This window comes from Pongo abelii, chromosome 6 (genome assembly GCF_028885655.2).
Source record: "Pongo abelii isolate AG06213 chromosome 6, NHGRI_mPonAbe1-v2.0_pri, whole genome shotgun sequence".
Taxonomy (NCBI): domain Eukaryota; kingdom Metazoa; phylum Chordata; class Mammalia; order Primates; family Hominidae; genus Pongo; species Pongo abelii.
The window spans coordinates 131,272,533-131,288,034 of record NC_071991.2 but is presented as its reverse complement, the minus strand read 5'-3'; the positions used below and the strand labels follow the sequence as shown (position 1 = coordinate 131,288,034).

Genomic DNA, 15,502 nt, shown 5'->3' with positions numbered 1-15,502 from the left:
CAACAGGCTCACATAGAAGCCTATGAAACTAAAGAAGAATGTTAAACCTGTTAAGCCTAATTTTTACCACACAATTATTTATAATCTTTGAAGAGCTCTATCTGACAAGAATTCATTTAAGGTAATTTTGCCAGGAGTGTTAAACCTATTTAACTTAATTTTACCACACAATTACAATCTTTAAAAAGGTCTATCTGACAAGAATTCATTTAAGGAAATTTTGCCAAACATGCTCAAAATCGTCTCCATTTAGTCTTTAAAGAATCTGTTATCTACTGAAAGGAAAGCAAAAAAGAAAAAACAATCTGCGCTTTCAGCAGACCTGATGCAATTATGAACGAAACATCACAAATGGTTTCAGGGATTGGTCCGCAGACCTGTGCTGTATCTGATCACATTTTATTTAGACACACACACACTCTCTCTCTCTCTCTCTCTCTCTCTCTCTCTCTCCTGGCCCTGTTCCCCAAATCTTTCATCACCACTTCCTATTGCTGAGCCCAGACCTGAGATAACTGCCCTAAGAGTCTAGGAAATGCTGCCTGCAAAGTCAGTTCCCCTGTGATAAACAACAGAGCAGGGGAAAGGTCAAGACAGACTCAAACGGCCAAGCCTATTGACAACAGTGGTAATTGGTTACAAGGCAGCAACATAAAACTAATACATATGGTAATGATATGAGTACATATGAGAATGTCTTCCTTCTTGGGAAATGCATGCTAAAGAGTTTAAGAATAGAGGCCATAATGTCTGTGGCCTACTTTTGAATGGTTTGGCAAGGAAGTGTGTGTATATATTTGGAGAGAGCATAGAGTGAGTATAGCAAGATGTCAGTGGTCAGGAGATCTCAGTCAGTGTATGGTACATATGCATTCACTGCACTGTTAACTTTTCTGTGGGTTTATTATTTTTCAAATTTCTAAAATAACAACAAAGAGTTAAGCTCAGGGAACAAATAAGAAGTGAGAAAAGGAATTTTTTTGTTGGGCTTTTCAAAATCAGTATCTCTCCTACTCCTGTCCAAAATAGTTCCTAAGATGGTGAACTCCTGGGAATCACATCCTACATAGATCCCTTGACAGTGCTCTTTAAGTTTCTTCCCAGCGTGCCGTTTCTGGAAATGAAGGTTTTATACAAAATATTACATGTACGATGAGAAGTTAACGCACCAATTACAAACTTAAGCAATATTACGAAAGCAATCAGAATCCCTGCAAATTGTCTCTGCCATTTTAATTTCAGATCTGGAGAGAGAAAATTTAGAATGACAGTCAGTTACGTTTTGACATGTTCAATCCAGGAACGCATAAATGCATAGTTTCTTCTGTCAGTCTTTCTGTCCTTGTGTAAGTATTTTGGAGTAGTTTATGTGTTGTGTTCTTAAGGCTGAGCACAGAAAAACTATTATGCATAATTTAGCCTCTTCTAGAAGAAGCAAGGTTAGAGTTACCAAGGCTATGGCAGAGGCAAAGGTCTAGAGAGTAAATTGGAGACACCATTCTGCTAAGGCAGCTTTGCCACCAGGCAGACTCCCAGTCTAAAAGAAAGACACAAACACATCATCCTTATGGAGGGTGGGTTGGTAGCAAAACACCAGGATTCGAACAGCTTCTCCAATTAGAGGCCAAGATCTTAATCACAGGTCAAGCTGTGTGATAAGTTCAAATGCATTAGTATGAGAGATTTATTATGTTTTGAAAACACCTGTTCCTATTTGACTCAGCTCTATATAATGTGTATGAGAAGAAATTCTTTAAAATTTCTCTATAATTATACTTTTAGTTTAAGTTACAGTTTTTCTTTCCTAGCAGCCTAACTTTTGTTCTTTTGCCTATATTATTAACAATATATTCTATATATTAAATAGTTAACTTTTTTATTTCTGAGTAATTTTCAATTGCCAATATAAAACTGCAGCTCAGAATTTGGGCAAACAATTAAGTCTTTGTACTCCATATTCTGAGATTCCTCCTACACTATCCTTTCTCTTATTTGAATCCATTACTTATATATCAAGTAGCACATGAATACAGACATACATTCATTCAACAAGTATTTATTGAGCCACTATTGGGTGACTCATTTGATGCCTGTCATTAAACACTTAAATTCTAGAACAATAAAACTGGCTAGGCACTCTGGTCATTAACCTTATGCCTTTGATATCAGTGTTGAATCCTGAGTTTATTTAAGAACTTGCTCCTTTCAAAAGCAATTACAGGCAGCTTTTGGTTGTATGACAATGTTTTTCTGGAAACCTCACTGGAAAATAGTAATTATCAAATAATTGACCAAATTTTCTTTTAAAACAGCTTTACAATTCAAGGTTGTGTTTCTGAGACATCAAATAAATGACGAACGTTTGAAAAAAAATGCCATAAATGTAAACTAGAACCTGAAGTAGTAACTAAAAATAGTACAATTATATTCAAAGTTCCACAAAATGGGTAGAAATACACTAGGTGATTACACAAGGGGTTCCAACCTACTCTGAAGCATAAATATCTGGCTTAAAAACATAGCTTTACTGGATGTTAAATAAGACCTAATAAGCTAGTTAAAACAAATAAATACACATAAACACATACACACACACACAAACATCACTTAAGGAAAAAAACAGCCAATAAGTTTGAGACTCACAGGTTGTCGTTTACAGAGGAAGAGCTGGAGGTGCAGAGGAGGAGGGGATACACGGGGAGTTAGTGGCACAGGGGGCAGGAACCCAAGGCTCAGTCTCAGGGTTTCTCCACGTTTTGTATCCCCGTTTTTGGTACCAAGCAGAAGAGTACACTGATGTATCAGTGGGTAAAGACAATGAAAAAATTCCATGAAAATTGATACTAAAAACTAAGCAAAAAGCTAACTGCAAAGCAGCATGTTACTTTGGTGCTGACAGCACCAGCTCAGAGTTATGATATGTAGACTTGGAACACAATTGCATGGAAATGCTCTATGAGTTTGGAAAAAGAATGTTATCTTTCTTTAGCTAAGACACTCAAATAAGCTTGGCCACTAACTTTGCTTCATAGATATTGTCAAGCAACACTAGGTATAAACGATTAGGTTCATGTTTTTTCTTTAGGTGCTAGGACTTCTGTAGGTATGCAGTTTTTCTGCCAGGAGTCACTGTATAATATGCGTGATACAGTGCATAATTATAACAATAACTTTCCATAAAGAATTCCTGAACTTCAAAATAGATTACCAGGTGATAGGAGTAAAATAACCAATAACCACTTATTATAAGTTGAACACATTATACTCTGGTTTTTCCACTACTGAGAATGAGTATAGGTTTAAAAGCCATACTTTATATAGCACTGAACTCCTTCCCCTGAGTATACCAGCTTATTGATTATCCTGGTTATTTCACAAATTGCCATATGATTTCCTCTTGAAGAATCGAAATCTGTTCAGAGCAGAGACATTAAACAATTGACCTCAGGCAAAAGCAATGGTATCAGGTAAGGTTTCTCTTCTCTTGGAACAGAGAAGAGAAGGGATGAAGAATAAGCAGGGGAGGGGGTTTTAGGAGGAAGGAAGAGAGAGATGTGAACCTTGCCAGGGGCAAAATGAGATACACATTGACACAAACAAGGGAGCAGTAGACATGGGACTACTTGAGGGTGAAGGGTAGGAGGAGGGTTAGATCAAAACACTACCCATCGGGTACTATGTTTCTTAACTGGGTGACAAAATATTCTGTATGCTAAATCCCCATGACACACAATTTACCCATGTAACAAACCTGCATACATACCCCTGAATCTAAAATAAAAGTTGGAAAGTAAAAAAAAAGAGATACTATAAAGAGTAAATGCTTTGTGTAAAATTGGCAAAAAAGTGAAAATGGCTTAAGATGATCCATTTTTTTTCTGGGATAGAAGTGTTAGAAAAACAGTGTATTTGGGAGCAGTAGGTAACTATCAGAGCAGTCACAGGGTTTGAGGATGTGTGGAGAATTGTTTTTAAAGCAAATAACAATTCTAAACCAAAGGTATAATTACCCATGGTTAAATAACCTACACTAATCAGTTGTGACCCCACTGTCCTACCACTCCCCAGTCTCAGTGTTGTGCCCCAGAAATAACCACATATAACTGTCTAAAAAGGTACTACTGTAACCAGGTGTGGTGGCTCACGCCTATAATCCCAGCACGTTGGGAGGCCAAGGCGGATGGATCACTAGGTCAGGAGTTCAAGACCAGCCTGGCCAATAAGGTGAAACCCCATCTCTACTAAAAATACAAAAATTAGCCGGGCATGGTGGCACGCACCTGTAGTCCCAGCTACTTGGGAGACTGAGGCAGAATAATCGCTTGAACCCAGGAGGCGGAGGTTACAGTGAGCCAAGATCGTGCCACTGCACTCCAGCCTGGGCGACAGATGGAGACTCCGTCTCAAAAAAAAAAAAAAAAAAAAAGGTACTACTACTGTTTCTAAATTCTTCCAGTGATTTTTCACCATCTCTCTAAAGAATCTGTTGAAATAGCTACTTGTTGATGTTAATTTTAGACATTGTCTTCTGACCTCTTGCTTGATGGATGGGTGAGGACCCCCTCCCCTGAGCTCCAATTCCATCCCCTTCCTCTTTCTAAGGCTTTTTAGTTCTTTGGCCTCTTCTGTGTAGGTTTATCCATATTTTTCCCTCCAGCAGTAGCACTCACCACACTATTAAGGGTCTGCTTACTGGTTTGACTCACCCACAGACTGTGAGTGAGGGGAGCAGGGTGGAGCATGGAGCAGGAGGAGGGTTTCTGGGAAGAGATGCTGGAGGAGTTGATATCTAAGCTGAATCTTGATGGCAAAGGTGAGTATGAAAGAGGATGGTGGACTAGGAAGCAGAAACAATTCAACAGGGACAGAAAGACAGATGTGAGGAGGCAAATGGTCCTTCACCCCCTGGCAGGGAAATTTCAGCTTGCAGCAGAGAACAGGCATCAGCAGAGACAGAGTGGGGCCAAGCTTACAGCAGGCACGGGCTTTCGGCAGCGCTACTAGAGCGTCTCACTGCTTGCCCTTGTCTCGGAAACACTTCTGCCTGCAACCTACCCAGGCTTGATCACAGGCATCCTGCCCACCACCACAATGGCACAGGTGACCACTGCCAGCCTGACTTTCTCAAGGGCTAAGTGGGACTACTTTGGAAGAATTGCATTTTTTTTCTTTTATTAAGCCTCAAATGAAAGAGGAATGGTATTAAATGTCCACCTTAATGGAAAAAAATTAAATAATTATATCTAAAATTAAATAAAAAATGAAATTTAGAAAACAAATCAGTGACATTTTAATGATACTAACAGATAATTATAATTCTCAAATAATTGTCCAAATACACTAGCATTAATGTGATGTATAGGGGAGATTTTAAATTTTGTTTTTTTCCATTTACTGCCACTCTTATGCTAACAAGAATAGTATCATTTTCATATAATAACAAAATGCCTAATTCAATCATCTTGAACATTAATTGATATGTTTGCAGCTGAGTCTCCAGTAAATGACCTGTCTTTTTTGTTTAGTTTTGAGATTTAAGTCAGCTTCTCATCCAGACTTGCCCGGCAGCATCCTATATCCATCTATGACCTTCATCTCATTTAACTGCAGCAAAGAAAATATTTCAGTAAAGCATTTTTTACTCTTGCACTTATTTAATATATTCATGTTTTCTGATTTATCTTTCCTTTTATAATTATATTTTAAAAGTTATATTAAGCATCCAGAGATAATGAAATAAATGTCTCCAATTTATGAACATAAATATGAACACTTTGTTCAAGATAGCTAAAGTCTTTTTTTTCCTGCTTCGCCCCTTTCATTTACTCCTTCAAGCTTATCTGAAGATTCTTCAATAGCTATAGTTATCTGGAACCTTTTAACAGCTGTTGCTTATATTACGTTGAGAACCTTTCAAATTTCCAACAGGAACTTTTCTGAAAATCATTTGTGCTCTACTTTATTCATATAATTTCCACATCTAAACACATTCCTAGCCCTGCTAGATTTCTGCTTCTCTTAGAATTGTTTAATCTGAATTGGATGAGAAAATGGAAGAGGTATAAAGACCTACTAAGGACAAAAACAAAACAAACTAGTTAATGATGGTGCTGAGGACCAGAATGTAGGCCAGTGGCTTTCCAAAGGGAATTTCTTACTATGCATGTAACTTTTAGAGAGTTCACTGAAGGCTGAGGCCTCCTCCTCATTTTTTTTTTTTTTTTTTTTTTTTTTTTACATTTTATTCCTTTCATTTGAGGAGTGGCTGATCCTTCTCATTCATGCAACATTTACTGAAGACCTATGGTATGAGGAACTATGCTAAGAGGATTCCACAGAAGAAAAGTAAAAGTGCAAACCTGCTTTCTGCTTTTATTCCTTTTTCACTGAACATTTAATATATGACTTGTGCCAAATAATAACGTAAGATCAACCACCTTGCTTGCTGGAAATGAATATTTTGCAGTTAATCATGTTGACTTCCTAATTTCATAAAACCACAAAAGGTAGTCATAATAAACATACCACTCATTTGATTCCCCAGATAAAATAAAAAAGTTATTTTCTAAATAACTCAATAACTAAAAATAGCTACAAAACGTCCTTTGGTCTCTCTTCCCTATTCAGGACTGCATCACGGTCTACCCAAAATCTATGTATTTTATATCATTTTTATATTTCATTCCTCCATCTTCTTTTCAACAACGATTATTATTTTTTCTTTGCATTGATTAGTCAAACATATAAATCAGAGGAAAATAAGACAAGCAGTTTTAAAGCACCTATATTCAATAGATAATTTTTCCTCCAAGTATAGCTGGATATTCTGTTTACCAACCTGTTATTGGAAGGGAGAGAACCTATAACAATATAATACATTAGGTATAATATAATGAATACCAATGATAACAAAATCTAGAGTCAAAATGCTTATATGATAAATGTCTGTGACGTTAGCATAAAATGACTCAAATATCAGTCAAGATTATGATGATCAATGAAAATGAAGGAATAATTCAAATGTCAAAATCCACAAATTCCTGATCCATTTTTAGGCTGGTTAATCATAGTGTGGTGGCTCTGGAAGTCAGATTACCTAGAGTCAAATTCCATCCCTGTCACTTAGTGGCTGTGTGAACTTGGGGAAGTCATTTACTTCCTCTGCACCTCAGTTTCCTCATATGTTGAGTAGGAATAATAATTCCTGAAAATTCGTACTGCTGCTGTACTGTGCCAGGCACTGACAACTCTTATTGCTGTGACTGCTGGAATAAACTGCACGATCTTAGTTCTTTTCTTTTTTTTTTTTTGAGACGGAGTCTTGCTCTGTCGCCTAGGCTGGAGTGCAGTGGCGCAATCTCGGCTCACTGCAACTTCCGCCTCCCGGGTTCAAGCAATTCTCCTGCCTCAGCCTCCTGAGTAGCTGGGATTACAGGCACGCATCACCATGCCCGACTAATTTTTTTTTCTACTTTAGTAGAGACGGGGTTTCACCATGTTGGTCAGGCTGGTCTCGAACGCCTGACCTCATGATCCACTCGCCTCGGCTTCACAAAGTGCTGGGATTACAGGCACAATCTTAATTCTTTATTGTGCATCTTTCAAGACTAATCTGTAGGTTTTATATATTGCTTGACCTTTATCACCTGAAAATTCTGCTCCAGGTCCTACCAATCACACCTATCCACTTAAGAATTTTCAAACCCGGCTCTAGAGAACTGACTCTTCTTCTTTCATTCAGGGTATCAATGAAATGGGGGTAATCATTTGGGGTGGGGGCTGTTTTTCTAATACACATGGCCTCCCTAGCTCCTTCCCTGTCCCCTTTGCTTCCCCCGACACCTTATCCCTTCTGTTAATTACATCTCCAGAAAGCAGGAATGCCTTTTATCAGCAGATAATCATTGATCTCAAAAGGATAAATATATGCATATATATGGCAGGTGCAAAGACAATGGGCTAGAAAGCCTGCTTTCAGCTTCTTTGGGAATAAAAGGATATTTGCTATTTTTCTTTTTTCTATGAAAGCCCTTGCTTGACCTATTTTTCCTCTCTCCATTCAAAGTTACGCCTAGAAATAATACATTTTATTTTTTAGTTAAAAAACAAGAATAGAAAAAAGCCTCATTTAGTAATGAAGGGAACATAACCTTTATTCAATGCAAAGGGCAATGGATTCTATATTCATCTATGTGCCAAGCAGCCCTCTGAGCTTTAAAAACTAATTATAGGGGGAGATTGTGACTTTTCAGTCTTTTTGGCTCATGCCATATTCTATGGTACTCTAAAGTGCTTAATCAAGGCACTCTGTCAAGTCTACCACATTGGAATATCAATGAAGAGTGTCCTCTTCTACTTACCTTTGCTTTCAACTTCTAATTGGGATAGAGAATGTGACAGGTTAAAAGGAAAGAGTCAATCATATACCAAATAGACCTAAAAGTTACTTTTCTTTTGTTAAGGCAAATATAGTTTGTTTTTCAAGCCATGTCTACATGCAAAAACATGGATAAATCCTTTAGGCATAATGTTGAACAAAATAAATTGGATGCTATAATTAAATTTATATAAAATTCAAAGACAAGTAAATCTAAACTATGGGATGAAAGTCAGAATAGTGGTTATTTGAGAGCAGGACTTTTCGGGATACTAGAAAAATTGTATATTTTGATCTGGGATGGTATATAATGAGATATAACATTACATTTAGTTATACACTTAAGATTACACTTTGCTTCATGTATTAAGAAATATACATTTAATTTGTTTTGCCTTCAAATTTAAGATAGAAAGTGATACAACTCAGTGAGCAAAACAAGAATAAAGAAAGCCAGGACCTTGCTTCTAGCTTTTCTAAATCAGAAGCATGAAGGGTAAAAATTCATTCCTTTGGATCAGTATTCTCTTTTCTGGAATGAGGCTAGAAAGCATTCCCTTCAATTTAAGCCATTGAAGATACCTAATAAGATTGATGGAAAATCCCATTGCCAAGCATAAAATACAATTAAGGAGTTACACAAAAATAAGCTGAGGAACAAGAAGAAAAAGATATTTAGTGATTTAAAATAATCTGTAAAGTTGGGAAAAAATAATTTTTCTTCCAGAAACTGCTTGTAGCACAACTATTAAGGTTGACAGCTGTAGTTAGATGAGTATGCTTACAGAGAACGAGTGGGGACATGTTCACCCAGGCATCTTCAAAATCTGGCAATGGGAAAATATTATGGTAATACTGTGAAAGAGTGGAGCCTTGTGGCCTGACCTTTGTCCTAAGGTCAGTTTAATTATTTCTACTCAGGGCTCTAACCAATCGATCTCTCAATCATTCTTTACTTGTCTTGATAGAAAAAAATACCTCAAGTTACTCTCTACACTATAGTCATGACAACATGATGCAAATGAAGGGAAGAGAATAGGTAGAGGAAATAAAAATGTAAAAGCTTATCATTTATATCAGATGCAGGGGGAAAATATATTCAGCACAATAAAGGTTTTAGAAGAAAACATCTCTGTGACTTTGGTAAATCATAGATTTCTTAAATAGGATTCAAAATGTCTTGTCCATAAATAATAACAAATTAAATTTATTAAAACTTTAAAAAGTCTGTTTAGTAAAAGACACCATTAAGACAGTAAAAAAGGTAGCCTGTACAGTGGGAGAAGATCTGTTGGTCTATCTATCTATCTCAAAGATGTTACACCCAGATATGCAAAGAACTCTTAAAAATCACTAAAGACAGACAAGCTAATTAAAATGGGCAATAGATTTGAACAAATATGTTACAAAAGAGGATATTCAAATGGCCAATAAATATGTAAGTGCTCATAAAAAAGTGTTCAAGTTCATTGTTCAAGAGATAAATGCATATTAAACGACAAAGAGATATCCTTACAAACCTACTGGGCTGGCTAAAATAAAAAAATAAGTGCTGGTGAGATATGGGGCAACTAGAACTCTCATACAACACTATAAGGGAGGCCGAGGTGGGCGGATCACAAGGTTGGAGACTAGCCTGGCCAATATGGTGAAAACCTGTCTCTACTAAAAATACAAAAATCAGCCAGGCGTTGTGGTGGGTGCCTGTAATTCCAGCTACTTGGGAGGCTGAGGCAGCAGAATCTCTTGAAACCAGAAGGTGGCAGTTGCAGTGGGCTGAGATCACACCACTGCACTACAGCCTGGGCGAAGGGCGAAACTCTGTCTCCAAAAAAAAAAAAAAAAAAAGTGTAAACTCTTACCACCACTTTGGAAAATTATTTGGCAGTGTATACTAAAACTCAACATATGCATACTCTATTACCCAGAAATTCTACTCCTAGGATATACCCAACCAAAATGCACATATATGGTTATCAAAAAAAAAAACCCAGGATATTCACAATAGCACTATTTGAAATAGTTCCAGGTGCCCATCAGAATGATGAGTGTATGAATACATAATTACTTGTACATACATACATACACACACACATAGAAACACACATGTATAAATTTTTTAAAAACCTTGTTTTAGTAACATAATGAAATACAATATAGATTATGGAGTAGTGAGAACCTATATACAACAATATGGATGAATCTTGCTCACATAATGTGGAACATAAGAAGCCAGTCATAAAAATAAAAATATATATAACTGAATGATTCCATTTATATAAGGTCCAAAAATAGATTAAACTAGTCTAGTAGTTACAAGTCAACTAGGGTAACTTTTGAAGAGGCAGGCAGTAACTAGAAAGGAGGAGGACAAGAAGGCCCTTTATTGCTATGTTCTATTTCTTATTGCTAATATTCTGTTTCTTGATCTGAGTATTGGTTACAAAAGTGAAAAGTGTAAAACTTGGCACAGTTGTGGCTTTGATATGTGTACATTCTCATATATTTATTATGCTTCATTAAAAGTATATATATATATAATAGACATCCAATAAAAAGAAAACTACAGGTAATGTAAGAAGAGATGAAAACTCTAAGAAAGAATCAAGAGGAAATGTTAGAAATAAAAAACACTGTAACAAAAATGAAGAATGCCTCCGATGGGCTCAGAAATAGACTGGATATGGCCAAGGAAAGAACTGGAGACACTGAAGAAATGTCAATAGAAACTTTCAAAACTGAACCAGAAAGAGAAAAGAAGAATAAAACAACAGAATATCTAAGAACTCTGAGATAGTTAAAAAACATATAATCCAAGAACTATAAGACAGTTTAAAAAGGTATAACATATGCATAATGGGAATATCAGAAGGAGAAGAAAGAGAAAAAGCAACAGAAGAAATATTTGAAGCAATAGTAACTGAAAATTACCCCAAATCAATTAGAGATACCAAACTACAGATCTGGGAGGCTCAGAAAACACCAAGCAGGATACACACCATAAATTCTACACCTAGGCATATCACGTTCAAAGCATACAAAATCAAAGACAAAAAAAATCTTTAAAGAAATCAGAGGAAAAGAAATCTGATAGAGGAACAAGGATAAGAATTATATCAGATTTCTCTTCAGAAATCATGCAGGCAAGAAGAGAGTGGAGTGAAATATTTAATTGTTAAAAGAAAAAAAAAACAACCCTCAATTGTGATGTTTAATTTTATATGTCAGCTTGACTGGGCTAAGAGATGCTCAGATAACTGGTATAACATTTCTGGTGTGTCTGTGAGGGTGTTTCCAGAAGAGATTAGCATTTTAATGAGTAGACTTAGTAAAGAAGATCCTCCCTCACCAACATGGATGGGTATTATCCAATCCATTGAGGGCCTGAATAGAACAGAAAGGTGGAGATGGGTGAATTCATTCTCTGTATGCTAGAGCAGGACATCCATTTTCTCTTGTCCTCAGACACTGAAGCTCCTGGTTCTCAGACCTTCAGACTCCATGACTTACACTAGCCTCACCCTCCACCCCTGTTCTCAGGTCTTTGGACATGGAATAAATTACACCACTGACTTTCCTTGTTCTCCAGCTTGCAAATGGTGGATGGTGGAACTTCTTGGCCTCATAATTTAATGAGCCAATTCCTATAATCAGTCAATCTATCTATCTGCCTATCCCTCCCTCCATCCTATTAGATCTGTTTCTCTGCAAAACCTTGACTAATACATCAGTCTAGATTTCTGTACTCAGTGAAATTATCCTTTAAGTGAAGAAAAAATAAACACTTTCTCAGACAAATAAGAACTGAAAGAATTTGCTGCCAGTAGATCTGTCTTGCAAGAAATGTCAAAAGTTCTTCAGAGAGAAGAAAAATGATACAGATCAGAAACGTGGATCTACACTGAGAAAGGAAGAGCATTAGGGAAGGAATAAACGAAGGTAAAAATAAACCTTTTCTAATTCTTACTTGATCCAACAGTTTGTTCAAAATAATAACAATAACATTGTAGTCAATGATTCTAGCTTATGGATAAATGAAATCAATGACAGCAATGCTACAAAGGATAGGGAGGAGGAATTGGGAATATGCTGTTATAAGGTACTTACACTGCCTGTGTAGTGGTACAGTGTTATTGAAAGCAGTCTTGGATTAGTTATAAATGCATACTACGAATGCAAGGAGTAAAAAAAGAAGTATAACTAATATGGTAAAAGACAAGAAAAAATGGAACCATACAAAATAATTAAAACAAGAGAAGACAGAAAAGCACAATCCATAAAAAAATATGTTGGACTTAATTAAAACTTCTCTGCAAAAGACATCATGAAGAGAATGAAAAGGCAAACCACTGGCTGGGAGAAAATCTTTGCAAAATACTTATCAGATAAAGGACTGCTACCCAAAATATACAAATAACTTTTAAAACTGAACAAGAACACCCATAACCCAATTAAAAAGTAGGCAAAAGATTGGAATAAACACTTCACCAAAGATATAGAGACAGCAAATAGCATATGAAAAGATGTTCAACATCACATGTCATTAGGAAATTGCAAATTAATACAATGAGGTATCACTACATATTCATAAGAATGGCTAAAATCCAAAACACTGACAGCATCAAATGTTGGCAAGGATGCGGAGAAATAGGAGCTCTTGTTCCTTGCTGGTAGGAATGTGAAATGATACAACCACTTTGGAATACATTTTGGCAGTTTCTTATACAACTAAACATATTTTACCCTTATGATCCAGCAATCACATTCTTTGGTATTTACTCAAATGAGTTAAAAACTTGCATCCACATAAAAACCAGCACACAAATTATTTACAGCACCTTTGTTCATAATTGCCATAACTTGAAAGCAACTAAGATATCCTTCAATAGATGAGTGAATAAAGTGGTACACCTATGAAATGGAACATAATTCAGAGATAAAAAGAAATGAGCAATAATACCACAAAAAAAAACCATGGAGGAAACTTAAATGCACATTGCTAAGCAAAATAAGTCATTCTCAAGAGGAAACATACTGTATGATTTCAACTATATAACATTCTGCAAAAGACAAAACTATGGAGACAATAAAAAGATCAGTGGTTGCCAGGGGTTCAGGGTGTTGAGGGAGGGAGGGATGAATAGGAGGAACACAGGACGTTTTTAGGGCAGCAAAAGTATTATTCTGCATAATACTGTAATGGTGGATATATTCCTTATACATGTGTCAAAACCCATATATTTAGAATATGAAGAGTGATCCTTAATGTAAACTACAGACTTTAGTCATTAATATTGTATCAGTATTAGCTCATCAATTATAACAAATATACCACATGAATGCAAGATGTTAAAAGCAGAGGAAATGGTTGGGGGAGGTGTAAGGGGATCTATGGCAACTCTGTACTTTCTGTTCAAGTTTTTCTGCAAACCTAAAATTGCTCCTTCAAAAAACAAAGGTGGGGAGAGAGACAGTTTTCTTATATAATTAACTAGCTAACAAGTTTCTTTCAGATACTGTGAATAGTAAGGAAGAAAAACACAAACAGAAAGAATTTAGGTTAAATTACACATGCACTTTCAAGTATCATGGTTTTGAGAAAGTTTAACATGACGCTATAGGAAATTTTCATACTAAAAAGTTCATAAAAATATGGCACTGTAGTATATGATTATAGGTTAACTTTGTGAGCAGTAAAGATTTGTCTACAGTTGCACAATTTGAGAGAGATAAGAACACAGTTCTGTGATGAATTAAAACATGGGCCATTACTCCTTTTATTCCTCTTCTAGTCTTTGTTTCTTTAAAATGCTTTTATTTTATTTTTACCACTTATTCATTCACTTAGGCAAAAGAAAATAATATTAAACCTAACTTTGATGTGACAAAGTATTACCACCATTGTTTTTCTACTTTACACAGCTCTAAAGTGACAGAGGTGAAAATGTTTCACTGTGGCAAGCCAGCCATATGGAAATGAGTAGCTTCATCAAATTAGGCTACATTTTCATGGCTAAGTAAATAATTTAAACTGAACAAAGTCAAATGTTGAGTGATAAAGTTAAAAGAAAGACTCTACTTTTGTTAAAACAAAGAAAACAATCACGGATAATACAATGTATGCGAACACACACACAGGAAGCACATTTGTATTTTCCAGAAAGTCCAACTAACAGTTCTACGGACTGGAGAACATGTCAAGAACAATCATAACATATTCTGTATGGACAGAAACATATTCTGTACGGACAGAACTTATCTTACTCTCATGTTTGAAAGGGTATGGCCTATATGGGGGCTATAAACAGCTTTGCTGAATGAATGAATGAATGAATTCTATTCTTCCTCTAAGAGGAAAGAAGAACCTATAAATTAAAAGATATTTTAGGCCGGGCGCGGTGGCTCACGCCTGTAATCCCAGCACTTTGGGAGGCCGAGGCAGGTGGATCATGAGGTCAGGAGATCAAGACCATCCTGGCTAACAGGGTGAAACCCCGTCTCTACTGAAAATACAAAAAATTAGCCGGGCGTGGTGGTGGGCACCTGTAGTCCCACCTACTTGGGAGGCTGAGGCAGGAGAATGGCGTGAACCCGGGAGGCGGAGTTTGCAGTGAGCCGAGATCGCGCCGCTGTACTCCAGCCTAGGAGACAGAGTGAGACTCCGTCTCAAAAAAAAAAAAAGATACTTTAACCCAATTTAGCAATGTTCCAAATTTGACACACATTAATTTTTTGCCTTCTAAAGTTTTGAGCTCAAGGCACACTTGCATGGGAAATGAAGTGAGGCAGGAGGAAAACAGATTTTACTCAGTTCAAGTAATTGCTGCTTGATTTTTAGAATTGGCCTAAATTTCATGTAAGAAAATATTAGCTAAACAGATGTGCTTCCTCCCTATGTTTAGGACAACTTAGAAAATGGACCTTTTACCTTATGAAATCTTCTTCCTCCTCTCTTTTTGGCCTCAGCTGTTTGGGTTGAGCCATATTCATCCAGTTTGGTAGAGATTTCAAGAGTCTGCTGATATCATCATCTTTTGCCCAGGATGCACTGATGACAAGTTTTTCTTCTGACTGGACAATACCCCTAAACACAGCCAATAGAAAAAAGACACTGTAGCATGATGC

The 15,502-nt window shown here is 36.4% G+C and overlaps 1 protein-coding gene across 6 annotated transcripts in view; it reads right to left on the bottom strand.

The window, feature by feature from the left end:
* EXOC4 (exocyst complex component 4) overlaps window positions 1–15,502 on the bottom strand; it is an 870,395-nt gene that overhangs the window by 174,990 nt on the left and 679,903 nt on the right. For all 6 annotated transcript variants that reach the window (XM_054558840.2, XM_054558838.1, XM_054558839.1 and 3 more), the window contains 1 exon segment: window positions 15,306–15,461. In XM_054558840.2, the coding sequence (XP_054414815.1) occupies window positions 15,306–15,461 (156 nt within the window).